Below are 23,185 nucleotides of genomic sequence, written 5' to 3' on the forward strand. Positions count from 1 at the left end.
TTTGTAGAAACTTTCATACTTTCTGTGGCATATTTATTTCATAATATATGGAATATTTGAACGCAGTTTTCATGCACAGGGCAAAGCATTCTTCATCTGATACAATTTTTTATCCAAGGAAAACTAAAGGTAGGTGCAAACCATATACCATTATCTGATTAATCATACATGACTCTACCACAACGATCACATGCACTAGAGGCAACTGGAGCAGCTTCTCTTGGCTTCTCCTTCTGCAACTTTGGAACATCAATTTCCAAAACATCAGCCAGGGCCTTAGAACCTTGTTGAATCTCATCCACACTGCAACCATTACATCACTTTTAGTCACATCTTTGCTCTAAACTCCAAATCACATAAATTATCAATGGATATGCTTCACATAACTTACAATAATTCATATGCTTCTCTTGGATTAGGTTGTAAAAAAGTAAGATATATATATCAAAAGCAAGACATTTAGGCTTAAAATTTCTACAGTAAACCAAAATCTATACAGACCAGGAATGATGTTTAGATCATTTGCCCACCCTTAACGAAATCCCAGAGGTAGTGCTCTAACTATTAGTCAAACTATAATGATAACTTGGTATAAAGACATTGTCTATTGTTTTCATAACTTACCTTATGCAAAGTGGTGGAGTAAAGCGGATTATAGTTTCATGTGTAGGCTTGGCAAGGACTGCTCTTTCCTTCAATTTTTCACTAAGCTCATACACCGATGCAGGGAACAAGTTTTTTCTTTTGAACTCCACTCCAATGAATAATCCTCTTCCCCGTACCTCCTTCACATAATCTGGGTATTGCTGTTGAATCTCAAGAAGTTGACCCATGAGCTTCTCTCCCATTTGAACAGATCTGTTCAATAGTAATGCATCAATTGCGGATTAACGGTAGAGAGAATAAAGAATCAAATTAATAAAGCATTAAATGAAACTTGGAAACTTAAGAGTTTGAACACAGCTAGAAAAACATTCAATGATGAGAAATGAAAGCCATATAAAATAATTTGATGAGCATAAGCTCTGTAACGTGAGGGACTGAGTAGAAAGTTAAAGAGCATCAGATGGAACTATTAATTCCCTACGTTTAAATTTTCTAAGCAAATATGTTTAACATCGGGATCTCCAAAATTTGTTGCATTATATAGTACCTTCAATACCATTCTTTTTCACACGCTCAAGTAACTTGTGATTCAAAAAAAAAAATTATAATGTCATTTTTTTCGTGAAATTTTAAACATGGTCTGAAACTTATTAATGGTGTGAAACTAGAAAAATAAAGCTGAAAATACCAATAATGAGCCAGGTTTGAAAAGTTGCGGTTACTTTTTCAGGAAGGGTGATAGGATATGGAGGGTTTATGAGAGGAAAAAGAAGAGTATGAGAGGAGATGAGAGGAATTAATGAGACCTAACTGTAATGACAGTTAGGGGGGCGGGAAATGACCTCATATAAATAGAGCTGATGTATCTTTGTAGAGTTAATTTTTGAGTATTCTTTGTATAGACAGGACTCCTATATCCTATCCTGTGGATTGTACAGACTGTTGATAACTAAATTCAGAGTCATTCTTTTTGACTTCTGTGTTCTTGTTTGGTGTGTGCGTGTTGAGTTTAGATAGGTTTCATATTCAGAAACCTATCAAAGGGTGAGCAAAATAGGATCTGAAACAAGATTAGTTATTGTAAGAAGTGCAAATATTGAAGATATTGGATGAATATAAGTCCTCAACACAGGATAACCTAAATAGTTATTCAACTTCTAAAACTTACTGGGATTTATATGTAACATTTTCTAAAATGTACAAGAAACATGAAAAAAAAAAAAAAAATTCTCAATAATATACCCCAAGACAAGAACAATATTGTATTCTACGCAGTTATTCAACTACCAAATCCCAGGACCTAGTATTGACTACTGAAGCTCTTATTCCACATTCTGATAATGCTAGATGAAATGAAGAAAACATACATGTGAATAATTTTTATTCAAGTCTGAATTATAACAAGTATACATTGACAATATATGAGTTTGCAAAGCATTGGATACCTCTCAACTAGATTTTCATTTTTTATCACTTCAAGTGAGGCAATTGCAACTGCACTGGCCAACGGATTTCCGCCAAAAGTGCTGTGAAAAATAACAGAGAAAAAGGAAGCTTTAGCATCATTATTTTTAGCTTTCATATTTTAATAAAATTGAAATGTATTCCAATACATGAATTTGTTTTCTGAGTTAATGAAAAGAATTAAATACGAAACGGAAAGAAAATTTTCATGAAAGCTCAAGGATTAAAAACTTTAAAACATAAATAGCAATTGAAATTTCCAAAATGTAACTGTGGGCTGCTGAATTAGTTTGTTAACCTAGAGGTTGTGTTCCCCAAGTGAAAATTTTCATGAAAGCTTAAGGATTAAAAAACTTTAAAACATAAATAGCAATTGAAAGTCCTAAAATGTAACTGTGGGCTGCTGAATTAGTTTGCTAACCTAGAGGTTGTGTTCCTCGAGTGTTTTAGTGGGTTACTACTTTTGAGTCAAGCACTTAACACTAGATCAAAAACTAAATTTGGTAGTCAAGGTGCAGCTCTTTCTACTTAAGAACATAACAACCAAAGTACTACACTTTGATTATGACTTGGACCAACTGACTTACACCTAGGACAATTTATGTAACTTGCCAACAATCTCCCTTTCAACAACTATCCTACCGCAAACCGAATTCCTGACTTTGGCTTTGACACCAATTGTTGGATTAAGCACTTACCTCTAAGCCATATAGCTAATAATCAAAGCACAACTCTTTCTATGTAAGAGTTGTAACAATCCAAGTATCTCGATTTGAATGTGACTTGGCTCACCTAGCCTAAGCCACAAGACAATTGATGCACCAGGCAACAACTACTTACACATCTATTAGTTGAGGGCCTTCGTTAGTTAGAGTTACTCAATGAGTCAAGTGGTTAACTATTTACATACATAAATAAACGAGTTAAGAGTAGTAGTCAGCCTTGGAGAGGAAATGTCATGAATAGGAAAGTCCAGGATCTCTTGAATATCCAAGGTCATTGTACAATTCTTTTGTTCTATCAATGTTAAAGATATGATTTGATTATATTAAATATAGAAATATGATTTTGATTACATGAAATAGGGAAATATCTTGGTTAATATTTCATTGTTAATTATTGATGTTGTTCCTTATTGTTCTATCTCTTCTTTATTATAAAATAAGAATACTAAAATGTGTATATAAAAACAATTATAAGATATCCTTTCACTATGGTATTAGAGTAGTACCATCCTATGTGACCTATTTTGTTACTAATATGCTATTAGGCCATGACATTTTCTATAAAGGCACTAGCCTCATCTTTTGCTCTCTGATAACCATCACACATTGACTAGAGATAAGACAAGTTTATAATACATAAGTGGATGCAAACCTCACATTACAAGTCGATTTTGTAGGGTTGAGTTAGGCTTAAAGTCCACTTCTTAACATAGTATCAAAGTCATGAGTTAGAGCCTATTTTAGCGAAATGTGTTGATTGTTGGACCTATCGTACCACTCACCATCGGGCAGCTATTGGACTACCCATTAATATATAGTCTCACATTTGAGATGTATATACTTCGGCATGAAGGGGTGTGTTGGAGATCGACATTGACTAGAGATAAAGCAAGTTTATAGTATATAAATAAGTGAAAACCTCACCTTACAAGCTGATTTTGTGGGATTGAATTAGGCTTAAAATCAACTTTTCAACATATGCTCCCTAGCACTTTTTCTTCCTAACTGTCATCATTCCTTTCAAACACTCTTGCTCCTTGACAATCATCTAGCCCTTCGAGTAGTTTTAATCTTCCAAAAGTCGTGTGCGCTCTCAAAGCATCTTTACTTTTTAGAAGTCACATACCCTCTAATCATTTCTTTTCTCTCTTACCTCCACTGCTCTCGAAGAATTTTTTTTCTCTTTGCCAAAAATTGTGCCCTCAAGCATAATTTTTCTCTCTGTCAATAGTCATGCCCTCAACATTTTTTTCTCTCAAGAAATTGCCATGCTCTTCAACCAGTTTTTGTTCTCCATTAGATGTTAACCTCTAGTAGGATCTAACAATTAAAGTCTCCCTTATCTAGCAATCACTCATTGTCTAACTTGGCCAATTGTTGCCAATTCCTAAGCATGCCATCTTCATTCACATGCACCAAATTGTTGAATAAAGCTTTGCATCATTTACTTTTTCACCAAATTGTTGAATAAAGCTTTGCATCATTTACTTTTTCATCAGCAACAACCAATTGGTAGTGATCCTCTAATTCTTTCAAGGGATTTGCATTCATGACATCTATAACAAGCTTACTTCATGTTATACATGCTCAAACCAGTGTTATCGATATCAGATAATAGAAAATATCAAAAACCCAAAAATCCTTGATAAAGTTATAATGGAAACCATATCGGGTTATGGTGGAAAAAATGTGGTCAAAAGAAATATAGTACCACCATATATAGAGATATTATATTTAGTTTGTTTATATTTCTTATTTGTATTTTGGACTTAGCCCATATTTCTTCTATTATAAATAAAGGACCCTATGTGTATATTCAACACAAGGGAGATTTCTCCTAATCTTCTTCCTATTTCACATGGTATCAGAGCTATGGTTAGAGCCTATCCTAGCGATATTTGTTGGGCAGATTGTTCCACCCACTATTGGGCCGTTATCGGACCACCCATTAATATCTAGTCTCATGCTCGATATGTATATACATCGGCGTGAGGGATGTGTGTTGGAAGTCCCACATCGACTAGAGACAAGGCCAATTTATAATATATAAGTGGGGTGCAGACCTCACCTTACAAACCGGTTTTGTGGGGTTGAGTTAGGCCTAAAACCCACTTTTAACAGATACTATGTCTAGAAATGGCAACAGCTGACAACATCTAACGACAGTTGGTGACAGTGGCGACAATCGGCAAACAGGACAGCTGGTAGTGGCTGTTGGTGGCAGTAAGAAATAGGGGCAAAGGAATGTTGAAGAATAAGAGAGGGGTGACTCGAAGGCTTGGACATCGCACAACGAGATGTACCAAATCCTGTGGTTTTTGCAGAAAAAGGGATGGTCAACAACAACAAATGACAACGGATGACAGCAAATAATGGCAGACAACGGTAGTTTTGGTGGAGCAACCCTATGTAAGACAAAGGAAGGGGTAACAACTAAACTGAGGTGACAATGGAGGTTTCAGTTTGGGTGTTTCCATCAATTCTCCATAAAATTACAGTAAGGTGAAGGATATTGATAATTCTCAGGTACAACAATGTGCAGTGGTGCAATTTGTAACAGAGCCATGTGATCTCTCAATATAACTACTGAGACACTATTTCAAGGACAAAAGTACTGTTAAAAATAGAGTACTATAGGAGAATTCATGCATTCACATGTTTCTGTTTGACAGGAGGAATGGAAGCCATTCTTGGACTACATGATGAAATTGGCTTAGCCACCATGCTTCAATCAAGTGAACAGCTTGTAACTATGAGATCCTTGGTGAAGTATTGAAGTGTTTGAAGGTGCGTTCCCCAAGTGTTTGGATACTTATCAATTGGTATCAGAACTCAATGTCTTGAAAAGGGCTATCTGTGGAGGGTTGTGACTGGTAGAGGGGACTCTTATCAACAAGGGAGTTCAGTGAAGTGTTACTAGAGGGAAAGTTGTTTAGACTCTATCAAGATGGTGCTATAATAGGAACTTGCATATTATTGGGTGCCCAAGTCCCACATCAAGTACTATGGGATGTTTGGTGGAGTATTCACATGCTTCCTTCTCCCTCCTTTTAACTAGCCTTTGAGGGTGGCTCCCCGAGTACTTGGATACTAATCACTTTGCTATTGTTAATGGTGTAAAAGAGGATTTTTGGTAAATTGAGCATTACATCAAATATGCTTCATGCAATGGAACCTTGGGGAATTTCATTTTTTATGCAACTACATACTTTTCACCATGGTTAGTTAGTTACTTAGGGTCAATTAGTGTCATACTAAGTTTGTAAGTGGTGTGACTGCTCACAGAGGGGTTTAGTGTAGTAGTTAGTCAATTGGACAGTTAGTAATACGACTAGAAGAGTCCTGGATTTCTTAAATATAATTTTTTGTCTATGCTGGCACCACAAACATGAACAGAACTAGCACCACCCCCAAAACAAAACTAACTCTATATTATATGATCTCATGTTCCTACACAAGTGAGAGAGTTCAGTCTCTTCACGTGATCTGACTGATAAAGGGGTTTTAAGGATGAAAAGTTGAAAACGGATGTCCAGCATAAACTCGTAAGTTTGACAACTATAGGCAAGAATATACTATACAAAAGGGAGCAAATTACAATGAATCATAAGTTTATAGTAAAATGAACCTTCCATGCTGTCCAGGTTGTATACAGAGCATCACATCTTTGTCTGCAAGAACTGCACTAACTGGTAAAACACCTCCACCCAGTGCTTTACCGAGTACCTAAGTAAAAGGACAGTCATAAAGGGTCATGCATGGTGCTATTAAAATAAAAGTTTTCACTTTGACAGAGGCAAAATATTTCTCATTTTCTAGATAAAAAATATAAAATTGAGTGGACAAGCCTTTCAAGTGGAAGGTGGTTGAATGCAGCTAACACAATTTCTCACAAGAAAAGTGCAATGACAATTTCAATTAACAGTTCAACCATATTTATAAAACATGGTAGAACTGATTGTGAGGGTTCTGCAACTAAGAAGGGAGAAGGCACAAGTCTCCAAGGCATGTGTTTATGTTTGATTTCACCACCAATCCCTACAGAAATTATATGCAAAAGTAAGCACAAAGTAAATCTGATTTTGAACTAACCACAACATCTGGGCGAACTTCTTCCCATTCACAAGCCAGCATCTTCCCTGTTCTTCCTAACCCAGATTGTATTTCATCAGCAATCATCAAGATATTATATTTGGAGCAAAGATCTCTAACAGCTTTTAAATAACCATCTGGAGGAATTATTATCTGTAAAACAAAAATATCATACATTAGAATAATGTAGAGAAGTATACTTTGAGAATAAAGAATATATAAAACGTCTGAAGAATGTTATAGCCATTCAACAGGATGAGATAGTCAAGGGTACCAGATAAGTTTTCCATAAATTCAAAGAATTTGAACAAGAAATACTAAGTACATGTTTTTCACAACATTACACACGACATATACAGAATAAAACTAGTTGAAAGATTAATAAAATGCAAAATAAAATATTAGGTTAGGTTATAAAAAACAATCTCAGAATTAGAAGAAAATAATTTCTCTTATTCAGTCTCCTTACATACACCTTATATATATACATACATCGATTGGATAATTTAAGAAACAAACTCAGTCAATTTTAGGACACAAATCCGTGAGATTGCAAGATTGATAATAATAAAATCAAGATACAACCAATATAGAGAATTAAAACCAATAAGAATAAAATCTGAAACTTCCTAAAATATCTCGATAGAATAAAATCAAAAACATCCTAACATATAACATATCCCAACAAGCGGAAGTTATTATGGACAGTCAAAAAGAAAGCAAAATCACTCACCATATAGAAAAATGTCAGTTCACATTGCTTCTTCCATGAGTAGCTTGTTTACAAATCTTTTATATAATGTGCAAAATATAAAAATTTACATTAGAATTTAAATTAAAAGAATTATAATTTAAATAATATAACTTTTGTATTGTGTTGTTTGAAGGATACAAGTGGTGCAATAGCATTATTGAATAATGAACACTAACAAATTAAGTTTCAATTATTGATTGTAATTAAATAATTTAAGATATAAAAGTAAAAGTCATTTCGATTCGTCTCATTGGAGGCCTTAGTTAACAAGTTAAGACTTATAAAATTAACATGATTTCTGCTCTTAAAATATATATATGTACATTATATGTGTATGTCTCTTTGTCTAAGAGAGTAAAATTACAAACTTGTTGGGTCAGTGGGTGAGCCCCGCTAACCTGATTTATGGCAAACCAGACCAGAGCTTTCAGCCCATGCTCACTGTTGCAAATATATTATTGGAATAAAATTATTCTCAATATCTCCATAGTATTTCGGAGAAAATAATCTTTAGAATCTTCTTATTTTATAAAAAGTCTCATATCGACTAGAGATAAAACAATTTCATAATATATAAGTGGGTGCAAGCCTCACCTTAGAAATTGGTTTTATAGGATTGAATTAATCTTAAAATCCACTTCTTAACATGATATCTAGAACTAGGGTTTCCAGGTATATAAAACTTTTTTTTTGTTGTTTTCACACCTGCAGCCACTACCAAAGCCGTCATCACCGTCGTTGCTGCCAGACCTACCGCTAGAGTCACCGTTCAGATCAATGAGCCCACCAATCAGATCTGTGCCTTGTTGCCTTGAATGAAGAACCTTGGGTTTTATGGTCTTTTCTTCCTCCTTTACAAAATACCTATGGTCTTTTCTATTAGTGCAATGTTGTTTGAGCCTTCAGAGCATATGGCAATCTTTAACAAATTTCTCAAATGGTATCAAAGTCATGGGTTACAACTTATCCTAGCCAAATTTATTGTTTGTGGGGACTATTGTTCCTTATGCTATCGAGCCGCTATCAGACCACCCATTAGTTTAGTATCACGCTCGAGATGTATATGTCTCAATGTGAAGGAGTGTAATAGAAGTCTCGCATCGACTAGAAATAAGACGATTTCATAATATATAAGTGGGTGCAAACCTTACCTTCCAAGCCAATTTTGAAGGGTTGAGTAGGCTTAAAGTCCACTTTCTAACATTTTTCATTTCAGCATATTTTTGTTTCATTATTTTAAAGGGTTTTACTATTACAAATAGAGATGATAAGAATGTCATTGATGTGACTGTTATCAATAAAACAATTCTTTTATTTTCTTGCATAGTTCAAATTGATATCAAAGCTCCTTATCTTGGGAGCTTATTTTCCGTTGCCTATTAAAAGTTGTCACCACTACCATTGTTTGTCATTGTTGGGAGATAGGTGTGCCCCCAGTTGCCGCCAATACAGATAGCATTGTCAAGACCTCTTTAGACAATTCCAAGGCGTGGTGACATCTCATTTGATTCCAATTTGAGTAGATCAGAATTCTTTGTTTTTTTGCCAAACAAATTCTCTTTGTGGTAATTACAAATCAAAGTGACAAAAGCCTAAATTTTTTCTTTTCATTGTCTAGTATGAAAGCTTTTAAAAAGTAACTTGATTGTTTAAGAACAATGACTAAGTCCTTCCACCGAACCCTGAAAGGTAAGAGTACAATCAATACTGTTGACCTTTTGTCTTAGAGTGTTTGGATTATTGATTCAAAAGAAACTAGTCACATGACTCCTTTCCTAAACTCTTCAATTTGTATTTCGAGATGATTAGAGAACAACTCATTATAGTTGCAAATGTTGATAGTGTCCCAATATGCAGATATGAGAATATAACTATAATCATCTATTGTATTAAAGGATGTTTTATGTGTCCCATAGTAGACCAAGAATATCATTTCCAAAGAAAAGCTTAGGAAATATTTTATTGTTCAATAACTTTTTTCTCTTCTTATTATGTATTTTAAAACCTTACCACAAGGAAGTCATTTAATTGCTAAGGAGTAAAGTGGGTTGCATCTGCCACTAGTTAGACAATTTGAATTGCTAAGGAGTAAAGTGGGTTGCATCTGCCACTAGTTAGACAATTTGAATTGCTAAGGAGTAAAGTGGGTTGCATCTGCCACTAGTTAGACAATTTGAATTGCTAAGGAGTAAAGTGGGTTATACAAGATTCAAAATCCTCCCTAGTTCTAGCAAGATAATGTTTGAATCTAAATATGTCTCCACTCACAATCTTTGAGCAATAGTTACATTTCACTTTTGTACCATTACCACTAATATCTAACTGACTTGTTTCTCGAAGCAATTTTACTTCTACTTTCAACAAATGAGGATGCACTTGGATTAGTATCCACTGAATTTGATGCATTTCCAAACATAATGGTCTAAGTTTTTCACTGCAAATAAAAAATTAAAAAGAAAAACAGCACAGAGGGGCTTAGAAATTAAAAACAGTTTGAAACAGTTAAAAAATAAAGAAAAGATAAACAGACACGTGTAACAAGGTCTTAGATAAGTGAAATCATCTTCACTTACACAAACAGCATAGAGGACAAGAGCAAAAGTAAGATTCCTGACCAGCGACGAAGACATGACTACGGTGATGGCGAGATGGTGGCTGACAACGAACGCGAAGGTCACAGACAGTGATGTGACAGTAACGTGACCAAGGACGACAAAGAGATAATTTGCTAAGGTAAGTGTGATGGCTACAGAGGGAGACACAAGGGCAAGAGGGTGAAAGGACGACGACAAGATGTAACACGATCGTCAGAGGTAGTGACGCAGCTCAACAAAACAAAGAAGGGGCTTAAATCAAAGCCCTAATTAGGTCAGTTTTCCCCTCAAAACGACTTCATTTTTGGTTCATTTTTTTTTTATTTTCCCCCTTTCAAGCTTGCAAAAACACTACTAACTTGCGATTTCAGAAAAACCGGATTCCACCGATTTTAGTTGAAAAACGAATTTACTTCCAAGTTAACTCGGAAATCATGTCTAGGAATGTAAACTCCTCTAAGTTAACTAGTTAACTCGCAAGTTTGATAATCATGCACGTAACTAAAAATGTAGAAATTGCAACTTTATCTAGGCATTATGTATTTTACTAAAATATGCAACATGGAAAGATTTCTGTTTTGGTGTACAGGGGAAAAAATCTAATTGAAAACCATTAAAAGGATTAGTAACAGAACAAATAATAGAGGATTGTACTGCACTAGTACCATGTGCAGAAGAGAGAAACTGAAAAGGAATATAATGAAATTCATGCCTTAGGTACACAAACAAGTATATTCTTATAATAAAGAAGAGATAGAATGATAAGAACATAATCAATATTTAATTATAAGAAACATTTGGTAAGAAATTTCCCATCAAATTATATGATACCTTCCTTTTTAATGTAATCAAAACATATCTCTGCCAAAAGAATATCATGTCTTTTTTGTAAGTACTAATGTCGCTAAATGGTTTAATAGGTTCGGAGGTCCCTATATTTGGAGGTTTGTTTCAATTGGGTCCTCCAATTTTTGACGTGATCAATTAGGTCCCTAATTTTGTCAATTTGAATCAATAAAAGGCTTTCTGTTAAATGCAGTTAACACCGTGAAGTTTTTGATCATGTGGCACGCTGATGCTTCCAGGTGGGATCGTTTCAAGTGCATAGGTGGATTATAAAAGGGTGAAATCCTAAATTAAAAGGGTGTATTTGAAGGTGAAATCCCTAAATTAAAAGAGATTTCACCCTTTTATAATCCACCTATGCCCTTGAAACGGTGTCACCTAGAAGCGTCAGCGTGCCACATGTTCAAAAACTTCACGACGTTAACTGCATTTAACGGAAAAACTTTTGTTGATTCAAATTGACAAAATTAGGGACCTAATTGATCACTTTCAAAATTGGAGAACCCAATTGAAACAAACTTCCAAATATAGGGACCTCCGAACCTATTAAACCTCGCTAAATAGATTAGAGAAAGATATGGATACATTGCAACTTCCTTAGCATATCAATTCAATCAAGACGTCTGTTACCAAGCTCATTAAATATGCACTTTAAAAAAACTTACCCCAGCTTCACCTTGGATAGGTTCTAAAAAAAATGCAGCTATGCATTCTCCTTTTTCTGCAGTTCATAGAGAAAATTCAAATTATAAACCTCCAAGATCTCTCATGATAAAGCAAACTACTAATGACAAGGAATAAGTATACAGCACAAAGCAGAACCTTTAAAAATTCTTTCAAGGGCCTCAGCATCACCAAAATCAACTTTAATATGGCCAGGTAATAAAGGACCAAAACCACGGGTAGCTTCATTATCACAGCTCATAGATATGACCCCTAATGTACGACCATTGAAGCAGCCACAACATGAGACAATAATAGCCTGAAACAAATGTCCATGAGTAAAACGACTCATGATAAAACTATTGAACAGATTCTCATAAAAAGTACAATGGGAATAGCATAGTAGATGGTTGTGCTCAACTACAGCAAAATATCTTTCAGCCTCTAAAATTGAATAGTGAATTGCGGACCTCATCACCACACTAGAAAAGTAGAAAACTAAACATGAGTTGTTAAACTTTCTACATCATATTAAACAGAAAAGACGATGACAAAATAAAGTTCCTACATTTTCTTTTTGTATTGGAAGAATACCTTATGTTTAAAGGTAAAGAATTATACATCTTTGTCTGCAACCAAGAATTGAAAAGAGAAAGGTGTTAGAGATACTATATTTAGTTTATATTTATCTTTTATCTTTTAGTTAGTTTGTTATTATTTCTTATTTATATTTTGAGCTTAACCCATATTTCTTCTATTATAAATAGAGAACTCTATGTGTGTATTGAACACAAGGGAGTTTTCACTATATTCAACTTGATATCAAAGCAGGTTCTCTGATCCTTTTCTACTTTGTCTTTGTTGCCGCTGGTGGCCGCCGCCCCCGTCGGCCCCCCTAAAAGTTTCTTTTTCAACCTGTGCCTTTATACTTCAATGGACAATCTCTGGTTTCTGTCTCGCATCTATCTGGTGTTGCTGTCCGCCACTGTCCGTTGCCACTCGCCACCAGCCGCCACCTGCCAGCCGTCCACCGTCACCGGCCGTCCACCGCCGCCGGCACCGTCTCCGGCACCGTCTCCGGCCGTCGTCTCCGCCACTTGTGCCACCGATGCACCAACACCTAGTCCTACCTCTACTGCTTCTGCTATCTTCTTCTCTAAGGTCTTCAAGGACAGTCGGTGGTTAACACCAAGAAATTTCAACACTAAAATTATGGGTTGAAACAATTTCACCAACCCTTTGTCAAATCTGTCAGATTTGTTTTTGGGTGCTTTGATGAATAAGAGCTCATTATGATCTTCCACTTTCACTATCATTGGCGCGCCGTCATTTCCGCCGTTCATCGTGAGGGGGAGTATGTTTTCAGCCAGGTTTCAGGCTTTCAGACTCCACTAGTCAATGATGGCAGTCCTTGCAGGTTTCAGGCTTTCAGACTCCACTAGTCAATGATGGTAGTCCTTGAAGTTTTGTCGCTTCTAGCCACTACAGGTCCCATCAGTCAGTGATGGCAGTCCCTATATACAGGCCCCATCAGTCAGTGATGGCAGTCCCTGTATACAGGCCCCATCAGTCAGTGATCGCAGTCCCTGTATACAGGCCCCTTCAGTCAGTGATGGCAATCCCTGTAGTTTTGATGCAAACCCCATCCTTACTTGATGGCAATCCAGTCCCTGGAGTTTGTCATTGTTCTCCTTTGTCAAAGTCGTCCTACTTGAAGTTTCATGGTGCTATTTGAAGTTTCGCACTTGTCCACCAATGTCCATAAATTGCTCATCGACATGTGATTGCACATTTGCTTGCCGCACACACTTAAAGACAAATTACATATTTCAAATTGAGTTTATGTATTCCAAGTTTGGTCCATACAATCTGTATGCTCCAGCTTGAGGGGGAGGGTTAGAGATATTATATTTAGTTTATATTTATCTTTTATCTTTTAGTTAGTTTGTTATTATTTCTTATTTGTATTTTGGGCTTAGCCCATATTTCTTCTATTATAAATAGAAAACCCTATGTGTGTATTGAACACAAGGGAGTTTTCACTATATTCAACTAAAGGAAAGAAAGTTTTTTGTTGAACAAAATGAAAAGAACAAGAAATAGGAGAGAACTCTCTCCTCCAAGGTTTTCCCCCTTCACAAAAAGATTTCTCCTTTCAAAAAGAGCTACTCAGTCTGCAAAATGAGCATCCTGCGTTCTCCTATCCTTCTTCCCCTATTTATATCTAATCAACACAAGTAACTAACTCATTAATACTATATTTAACTTAACTAACTTCTCCTTCTCCTTACACCCTTACATTACACCCTTCCTAAAATTCAACGTTGTCCTCAAGGTTGGAATGTGCTTCATCACCATGATCTTTCATCTTTCGGCCTAAACCCATCACAATGCTTATTCTTATATGAATGGAAAGTCATTGTCACAGCACGCAAACACAGGCTAGGTCACTTGGGCCGTGGTCGAGGCAAGACTCTAATAACATGAAGAACTATGACTGCCTCTAAGCCTTCCTTTCGTTGACTCAATTGCTAAGTTATCATCCCTAATGCAATAAAGATGCTAAAGGCTCACCCAACAAGTTGAAATTCTAAGATTCCAAAACCAATGATGTTCCAACCACCTTCATGATTGAATCTAACAGAATTTTAATTTGAATTTTGAAAGCAAAAGATATTTGGTAGTGTGTACCTTCAGCTTCCTCTTTGATTATGTTAGGAACCCAGAATTGAAAAGAGAAAGAAGAGTAATATTCTTTATTATATAGACTGAAAAGAACACAAAAATAGGAGAGCACTATCTCCTCCAAGGGTTTCCCCTTCACAAAGAACTAAAGCTCAATCTACAAAATTATCCAAAAGTCCCTACATACCAGGAACCCCCAACTATATAAAGGAAACCTCACTCACCCTAACAACCTAACTAACAGCTACTTCTTAATTTGTTTTCTCCTATCATACACATTATATCCTATCAGATTAATTCTACAATTGATTTTTCAAGAAACTGATCTTCACTCTCTTTATTGATGCATCAACTTCTTCCACAATCATAATCTGTGTTTCTCTTGCTAATTTCACTTCATTTTTGGATTTTTCTTCACTACAATGGGTATAGTTCTTGATTATTGAACCATCTTGATTAGAAGAACACTCTCTCCCCCAAGGATTTACCTTCAAAAAGGATTTTTGTCCTTTTGAAAACAGCTAATGCTCAATCTACAAAATGAACATCCTTCCCTTCCTCCTTCCCCTATTTATATCTAACACCTTAAGTATTTAACTAACTAATTAATATGCTAACTAACAAACTTCTCCACCTTTTTATACCGCAACAATCTCACGGATCTAGTTTCCAAAAATATTGTACGAATATGTCACCCAATGTGTCAGTCATACTTAGAATGTTTTCCTTTAAACTTTTGTCATGTATGCTGGATTCAATGTATGTCACACCAACAAACGCCTAAGTATTAACAAGACAAAAGAGAAATTATACTAGGTAATTAGATTTGTCATGTATGCTGGATTCAATGTTAAGGATCTTTAGATAATTTTATTTTCCATATTGCAGCTATGAGAATTGAACAACTCTGTTTATCTATTTTAACATACACAACCTACAACATGGCCTCAACTGTCTAAACTTTTACAGTACAGACATGTAAATTATAAGAATTTAGTACAATTTACCATTAAAAATAATTATGATTATGAAATCACTACCAATGGCCCATATAAAGTAAAGATGCAGTAGTTGGATCCTAAAATTATGCAAAATTGTAACATATGATATGAAACTATTAGCATGCATAATCTGATATTTATACCTCATCATTGGGAATTCTTTTCTTTTCATAACCCCACTTTCGTGCTAATTTCATAGCTGTTTCCACACCTTCAGCACCAGTATTCATAGGAAGTACCATATCATAACCAAACATGGTTGTCACGTACTCTGCAAAGAGTGGAAAACGATCATTATAGAAGGCTCGAGAGCTCACGGTCAGCCTTTCTGCCTGTTCTTGTAATGCTTTCAGGATTTTAGGATGGCAGTGTCCCTAAGGGAAAATAAAAAGTACTTATGTTATTAGAACATCTATACTAGTTATTTTCCCAAAAATAGAGGAATAACAAAAGAAAAAGTAGTAGCAAAAGTACAAGGAATCTGGTCAGAGTTAATAAACTCATTCCGTAAAGAAAGCAAAAAGGATGTATATAAGAATAATTATTGATTACAGCACCATTCTCAAGAAAAATTCAGATCTGGAGAATTGTGAATTACCAAGATCCAGTTGATTGTACCTGATTAACAGCAGAATAACCAGCAAGAAAATCTAGATATTTGTTTCCCTCTGGATCCCAAACAGAGGTTCCCTTCGCTTGAGAAAATACAATCGGAAGTGGATGGTAACTGCATTTGAAACAGGAACAATCATTTTAATATTACACCAAAATAAATTAATTAAACCCATGAACAATCTATGGAACTCAAAGTTTGTGAAAACAAAGACACTTAAGCAAGCACCCAAAAGGAAGCTATGATCAATACCAACCAGATAAGCTGACAGTCAAGAATAGCAAATTTCCACCATCCTTCTATTTGTCAAAACATTCAGAACAGACCGACTGAGACTGTTTATTAATTGATAATGTTTTAAGAAAACTTGAGACACAAAAGAGTTCAAAAAGACCAAAATTCATTTTTTTTTCCGCAATGTTGGCAGAGTTCTGCGGTACTAGGTACTATTTTATGCTTAGGTGATGAAAAAAAAACAGACTAAACAACGTGATTACATTGAAATACAGTTTTTTTTATCACACTTTAAGATTATCACTAATGATTAGTTTTATGTTTTCTTTTTATAATGAACGATTCAAAAACTTATATCATTCATTCAACCTACGGAGGTTTAACCTGATCCAAGTGAGATAATATCAACAGATTAGAAGTTATAGAGAGGAGGAGAAAATAAGACAAGCCCAGAAGTCAAAATCTTGCCTTTCGTACGTAGCAACATGTGGGGTTCAGTGAAAGACGAAAAGAAAGAGAAACGTACTTGTGAGCACTGTGTTCATATTCCTTGTCGATGATTCTCTGAGAAGAAGAGGAGGAAGCATTAACTTCAGTGGCAACCCCAAAACTCCTGCTTCCCTTGCAAATCTTTCTTAGCAAACATTGCACCTGTCTCGTTGAAGCCATTTATGAGATACAAAGGTTTCCCAAATCCTTGTACTCAAATCTTAATACGAAAGTACTACCTAGTTCTTACAATGTTCACCCAACTTCTTTTATTTATTTGTCGTGTGCTGATGATGCGTCCAGGAGTGAGAAAAAAATACGAAATGGGTTAAAACGACATTTTAATATATTAATAAATTAATATATAGACAACAAAGGGAAATGCTGGCACGGTTCCCCTTTTCATTTTCCAGCACACTCTACACTCTAATTAAACTAGGGTTTTAACCCGTATTTAAAAAAAAAAGAAAAATATAATTATAAAATAAATTTTAGTCATAAAATTATTATATTTCAGTACATAAAATAAATAAGTTTTATAATTTAAAATATATTTAATACTAAGTTAAAGTTATTTTATAATTGTAATAATTAAATGAATTTAATTGTTTTATTCCTAATTTTTTAATAGAAAAAGAAAAAATAAATTTAAATTATACCTAAATGGACTATATATTTCGTGAAATTGTTTTTGATATTTATAATTTATAATATTATCGCATGAATTTAATTTCATTCTATCAATTAAATCTACTTAAAAATATTTGAAATTTATAACATCATACCTGTAACATCTCACGGTGTAAATTTTTTTTTTAACTTTTCTATAAAAGATTCAAATGTGGAATCAAACCTCCAAGCGTAATGCAATTCTACTTCAGAAACTCTTCCAAGCAAGATCACCATTGTCTTCTTGATGAGTTCTTGGAGCTCTAAATCTCAAACAATCAATCTGAAACAGAATATGAAATTATTAAATCATTAAAAGTCTCTGAGAATGATCAGGTCTTGTCTATTTATAGATTTCTATAAATCAGACGTTCCTTTAGCTACTAATTTAGTCGACTGTCCTATGACAATTGTAACAGATCAGTCCAAATAGTAGCAGTCCAGTCAAACAAATTAACTCCACATTTATTACAGTTGACTCTCATTCAATGCTCAACTAACTTTTAAAAATATAGTTGTTGTTGTGCATAGTAACAGAATTTCAAATCAAACAACTAATACAGTCGAATGTGTGGCGTACACAGTCGACTTCAACATGATAGTTCATTTTGAAATTCTTTTCAATGCAAAATCTCACATAGCACTATATCTAAAAATCTGTACAAAGTCTTTAGTCACAGCCGATTTAATCACTAATGAAGTCGACTTTAACTATCAATTTTATCACACAGTTTAAGTTCACAAGAGTGCATGTGGTTTTCTTCTTTCAAAACATGTGCAATGCAACCAGATATGATGTAACATGTACAAGCTCAGTAAATGTGCATTCATATATCAATATCGACACAAAAACATGTTCAATAAGATATCAATCAATAAGCAGCAGAACATGTAACACATCAACAACATATGTGTTATTAAAAATGTGTTGTCATCATAAAAAACCAGAGCGATATAAATATTGTGTTATCAACAATCTCAACAATCTTCCCTTTTTTTAATGATGCACAACCTGCTTGCACAAAATAATACATAATAGAGTAAACACATGATATAACTTCTTTTATCAGTTCAAATACTCTGAATGTAACATAATCAATCAACAATATATCAAGTAGATAGCAATAGACAATGCTTTCATAATACTTCTCCCACTTTGTGCAATAACAAAAAAAATATGCTTCTAGATATGATAAGCTGATAATCCAAACAGAGATGCATCAATAAGAACATAAGCAATTTGAAAATATGTAGTGATGCTCCCCCTATCACATTTATTCACATGAAAAAGATAACTCCCCCTGAAATACAGGCATGTGAAGAAATATGTGTAAGAATGTAACTCCCGATGTCATCATGCATAAATTTCTTAACCAAGTTCATATGCACAATGCAGTACAATGACAATTAGAGTATACAAACTTCATAACACAAAATTGTATCACAGTTAAGATATCAATCAATTCTATCATGCAAAGATACAATTATCAACAATCTCACAATGTCATCTCACACAAGATATGCATAATCATTTCAGAACAGAGATATATTGTAAATAATCAGAAGAAGATAATCAATCAACATAATAACCAAATTCCAGCAATGGAATTTATAACCCTGTTATGATCAAGTCGATTGAATTAATTCTTCAGTTGACTCCATTGCTTTCCAGTGAGTTTGGATTCCACTTGTGATTTCTAAAGCAATGTTTTCCTGCAAAACCTTTCAAAGATCTCTTGTAGATCAAGAAATTTAGTTATGCAAGAAAAGTAATCCATAAGAAGTGAATATGCAAAGAAAAGTAACACTTTAAATATGCATAGTCAACTTCAATCAATTCATAGTCGAATCAATCATTCAATCAGAATAGATTTAATCAAACGGATTAAAGCAATTCAATTTGATTCAAAGACTGATTTTATTTCTTGTTCAAGGATATTACAATGATAGAACAGAACAAGATTCAAAACACAAAATGGCAGTCTAAGCCATTAAAAAAAAACTAAACACAAAGATACACCCAAGAGACTCAAAATATTGCTTGTTTTGGCAGACTCATCTGATAACCCTTAATCCGAATCAGAGGTTTTCGTAGTATATTCTTCTAGTGAACTACTTTCTTCTTGTTGTTGAGTTGCTCCTTGATTATCCATTTTGTCATTCAAAGCTTTGAATTGATCAACAACAAATATTTCAAACTTAGTTTCTGGTGAGAACATAGTTTCATCTTCGAAGAACCAACCAATGGAAGTTTTCTTCAAGCCAAGTTTCATTAAAGTAACATTGTTTATCTCATTTGAGCACATCATAGATGCTTTCACCAGCTTTCATTTTGAACAATTCATACTCTTGTATCAATGAATTCTTTCTTGCTCTCTTTACTTCATTTGTGCCTTCATGAGTTACCTCTAAGACATCCCACATTTCCTTTGCAGTTTTACATTGAGATATCCTAAAAATTTCATCAATAGTTAGTGTAGAGGCAATAATATTTCTAGCTTTAACATCATACTGAGCATTTCTATTTTCATCAGCAGTCCACTCATTAAAAGGTTTTAAAACAGTTTTATCATGAACGGTTTTTTTAGGCACAAAAGGTCCATTTAAAGTGGCATCCAAATTTCCTTTGTCTTACGATTCAAGAAATATTTGCATTCTAATTTTCCAAAATGAATTATTTTCACCAGTAAATAGAGGTGGTCTGTTTGTTGCAGCACCTTCACCAAAAGTTTGAAAACAGGAAGCCATCCCCAGGTTTGTATAGTCGAATCAAAGAAAAACAAAGTCGACTAGTTTATCAAATATCTTATGAAAACTAGCTCTGGTGCCAATTGTTGGAAAACAGGTAGGCTTCTTTCTACACCAAGAGAGGGGCCGGGGGGGTGAATTGGTGATGTTTCAAAAATAAGTTCTTTTCACAGTCTTGAAAATAAAGTAAAAAACTTTTTGAACTTTCTTGAAATGCAAGTAATTAGAAAATGTATGCAGCGGAAAAACGTAGTTGACTGCGTGAAATATAGAGTCGACTGGAATGTAAAGTTGGTACCAGCGGGGTATGGTTTGAAGAGTATAACGCCGCAGAATTAAACTTAGAGTAAGCGGAAAACGTGTTCAGTCACTTTTTTAAAATAAGTTGGTCCTTTTTCGAAAATCATTTCTCTTTCAGAAAATTTATCAAACAATTGATATGCGCAAACAGTAAATAGTGTAGGGAATAAAAAATCACACAAGTAATTTTTATACTGGTTCGATTCAACAAAATCTACGTCCAGTCGTTAATCACTGTAAAGAGTGATTAACAGTTCCACTAAAAAATATTTCACAGATTACAATAGACAGTGAAAAAGAACTGATAAAAATAAACCTTCCTTCGACGAACGAACCGGAAGAAGAACACTCAGCCAACTCGAAGAGAACCACTCCGGCAATCGACCAACGATTCGTGAGCTTCTCCTATTCACGAGACCAGGCAGAGCACCTTACTAACTCGAAGAGAACCGCTCCGGCAATCGACCAACGATTCGCGAGCTTCTCCTATTCACGAGACCAGGCAGAGCACCTTACTAACTCGAAGAGAACCGCTCTGGCAATCGACCAACGATTCGCGAGCTTCTCCTATTCACGAGACCAAGCAAGGGAACTTTGAACTCTAGCTTCTGAGAACTTCCTCTGACAAACAGTATTCTACTGAGCTTCTGTTCAAAAACGTTACTTCTGAATTTCTCAGAAACCCTACATATAGCCATATGCTCTGAATATCAAAGGTCAAGTCCCAACTGCCACGAATAATTGATTATTGTAAGTGATAATCGATTATTTTAGTCCGTTACAGGTTTTTCAAAAAGTGATAATCGATTATATGAAATGATAATCGATTATTTCTTAAGGACTTGTGATAATCGATTATTGCTTGACCATAATCGATTATTCCAGTATAAAATACAAGTGATAATCGATTATTGCTTGTCCATAATCGATTATTCCAGTAGAAATATAAGGTTTACAATTTATTTAAGACTTTCTTACTACATTCAATTTCTACAAATTGCTTTTAAATAATTCTAATGTTCTCTTCAAATAAAACTTCTTGCAGCATCATCAAAACAATTTTCTTCAAGATTTACCAATACACCTTATTGGTAACATGTAAAAGATAAGGGATAGAGAAAATCAAACACAAGTTTTTATACTGGTTCGACCAACAATGCCTACATCCAGTGTCCTTCCACCCCGGAAGCAAATGCACTATAATGGTTGCAGTTTTTACAACAAGGAATTTATAGAAGACCTCCACGTCAAAAATATAAATCTCCTCTCTAACCCAAAACCAAAATATAGCTATAGAACAAAACCAGAATTGCAGCAAGAATCCCCTCTTCTGCAATCTACAACACCACTTTGAACAATCCTCAAAGTGAATTATCCCCCTGTATCACAACAGGTCCAATTCCAGCAGTCTTCACAGGATGTCAAGCCTTCAAGACAATTCAGCAGTCTTCACAAGATGCCAAGCCTTCAACACGATCACACAAAAGCATCTTTCTTGTGCAAATAATGATCAGCAAATGTAAACGCATGAAGTCTCCTATTTAAATCTCGTTCAAGAAAGATCACCACCGTCTTCTTAGAGAATTCTTGGAGCTAAGAGAAATATGAAACAAAAATGAAAATTATCAGTTCATTAAAAGTCTCTAAACAAATCTATGTTCAACCTATTTATAGTTTTGTATTATACAGTCAGATTCTCAGTCGAATACGCTACTAATTCAGTCGACTGTATTATGACAGTTATAACAGATCAGTCAACCAAGTAGCTTACAATCAACCAAAAACAAAACACATTTAATACAGTTGACTAAGTCTTCAATGCTCAACTAACTTTTAAAAGTATAACCGTTAGAGTGCAAGAGCATAACATAATTCCAAATCAGATAACAAATACAGTCGAATGTGTGAAACACATAGTCGACTTCAACCAAGTAAAACATTTTGAAATTCTTTTCTTCTCAAAAATTCACAGAGCATTGATTCTCAAAATCTGCACAAAGATTTTAGCATAGTCGAATCCATTAATAATGTAGTCAACTATACTAGAACTTTGTCACAGTTAAAAGTTCATAAAAGTGCTTATGGTTTTCAGCTTTAAAACGTCTGCAGTGAAACATATGACATGATGCATAGCACATAGCACATAAAGCATGTAAACACGTTCTAGATATATATCAATTGATGGAAAATCCCTTAGCCATGGTCAAGCACTTTCAAGAGAGTTAAAGTCATCCTTGAAGGTGGTGTCAACTCTACCTTGTAAACCACCTTTGGAGCCATTATGAAGCAAGGCTTAAAGAGTAGTGTATGAATTTAGGCAATTGTATTAGGCCATGTAGTGTAGGTTTGTTTAAGGCTTGTATTAAGGCCTAAGTAGCATAGGATTTTCCTTAAAGTTAGACATCCAAACCAAGTGGAAAGTGTGTGCCATGTGTCATGCTTCCATTAGAGAGGATTTACTTTTTAAAAGGTAGCCACATGACACCTTAGGAGTGGAGAGTTTTTGCTTTTAGTAGTGGCCACATGACACTCTAGGAATGGAGAGGATTGTGTTTTGTGAGTGGCCACATGTCCTTCCATCATTGGAGGTTAGAAGGCCAAATTTTTGGCCAATGAGAGCAAAGGTGGGAGATCATGCTTTTAGGGTTAGAAGGAGACACCCTTGGCCTATAAATAGAGGTGTCACCACCCTTGTATTTCAT

The 23,185-nt window shown here is 34.8% G+C and overlaps 1 protein-coding gene across 1 annotated transcript; it reads right to left on the reverse strand.

The window, feature by feature from the left end:
- LOC106765524 (ornithine aminotransferase, mitochondrial) lies at positions 1 to 17,071 on the reverse strand. Its single transcript, XM_014650185.1, has 10 exons — positions 16,804 to 17,071; positions 16,049 to 16,157; positions 15,574 to 15,804; positions 11,904 to 12,063; positions 11,747 to 11,802; positions 6,888 to 7,040; positions 6,424 to 6,521; positions 2,052 to 2,132; positions 625 to 858; positions 1 to 303 (listed from the first exon to the last, which is right to left on the reverse strand). The coding sequence occupies exons 1-10, from the start codon at positions 16,944 to 16,946 to the stop codon at positions 159 to 161; spliced, it is 1,410 nt and encodes a 469-aa protein (XP_014505671.1). The 5' UTR covers positions 16,947 to 17,071; the 3' UTR covers positions 1 to 158.
- Positions 17,072 to 23,185: the final 6,114 nt, after the last annotated feature.

Source organism: Vigna radiata, chromosome 7 (genome assembly GCF_000741045.1).
Source record: "Vigna radiata var. radiata cultivar VC1973A chromosome 7, Vradiata_ver6, whole genome shotgun sequence".
NCBI lineage: Eukaryota > Viridiplantae > Streptophyta > Magnoliopsida > Fabales > Fabaceae > Vigna > Vigna radiata.

Bases quoted from the DNA above. Each gene is read 5' to 3' on its own strand.
- LOC106765524 (XM_014650185.1), bottom strand. From the start codon at position 16,946: ATGGCTTCAACGAGACAGGTGCAATGTTTGCTAAGAAAGATTTGCAAG. The intron at 11,803-11,903 runs GTTCTGCTTTGT...TATGAACTGCAG, and splicing joins CCTTGAAAGAATTTTTAAAG to AAAAAGGAGAATGCATAGCT. The intron at 6,522-6,887 runs GTTAGTTCAAAA...CCTTTTACTTAG, and splicing joins AAGTTCGCCCAGATGTTGTG to GTACTCGGTAAAGCACTGGG.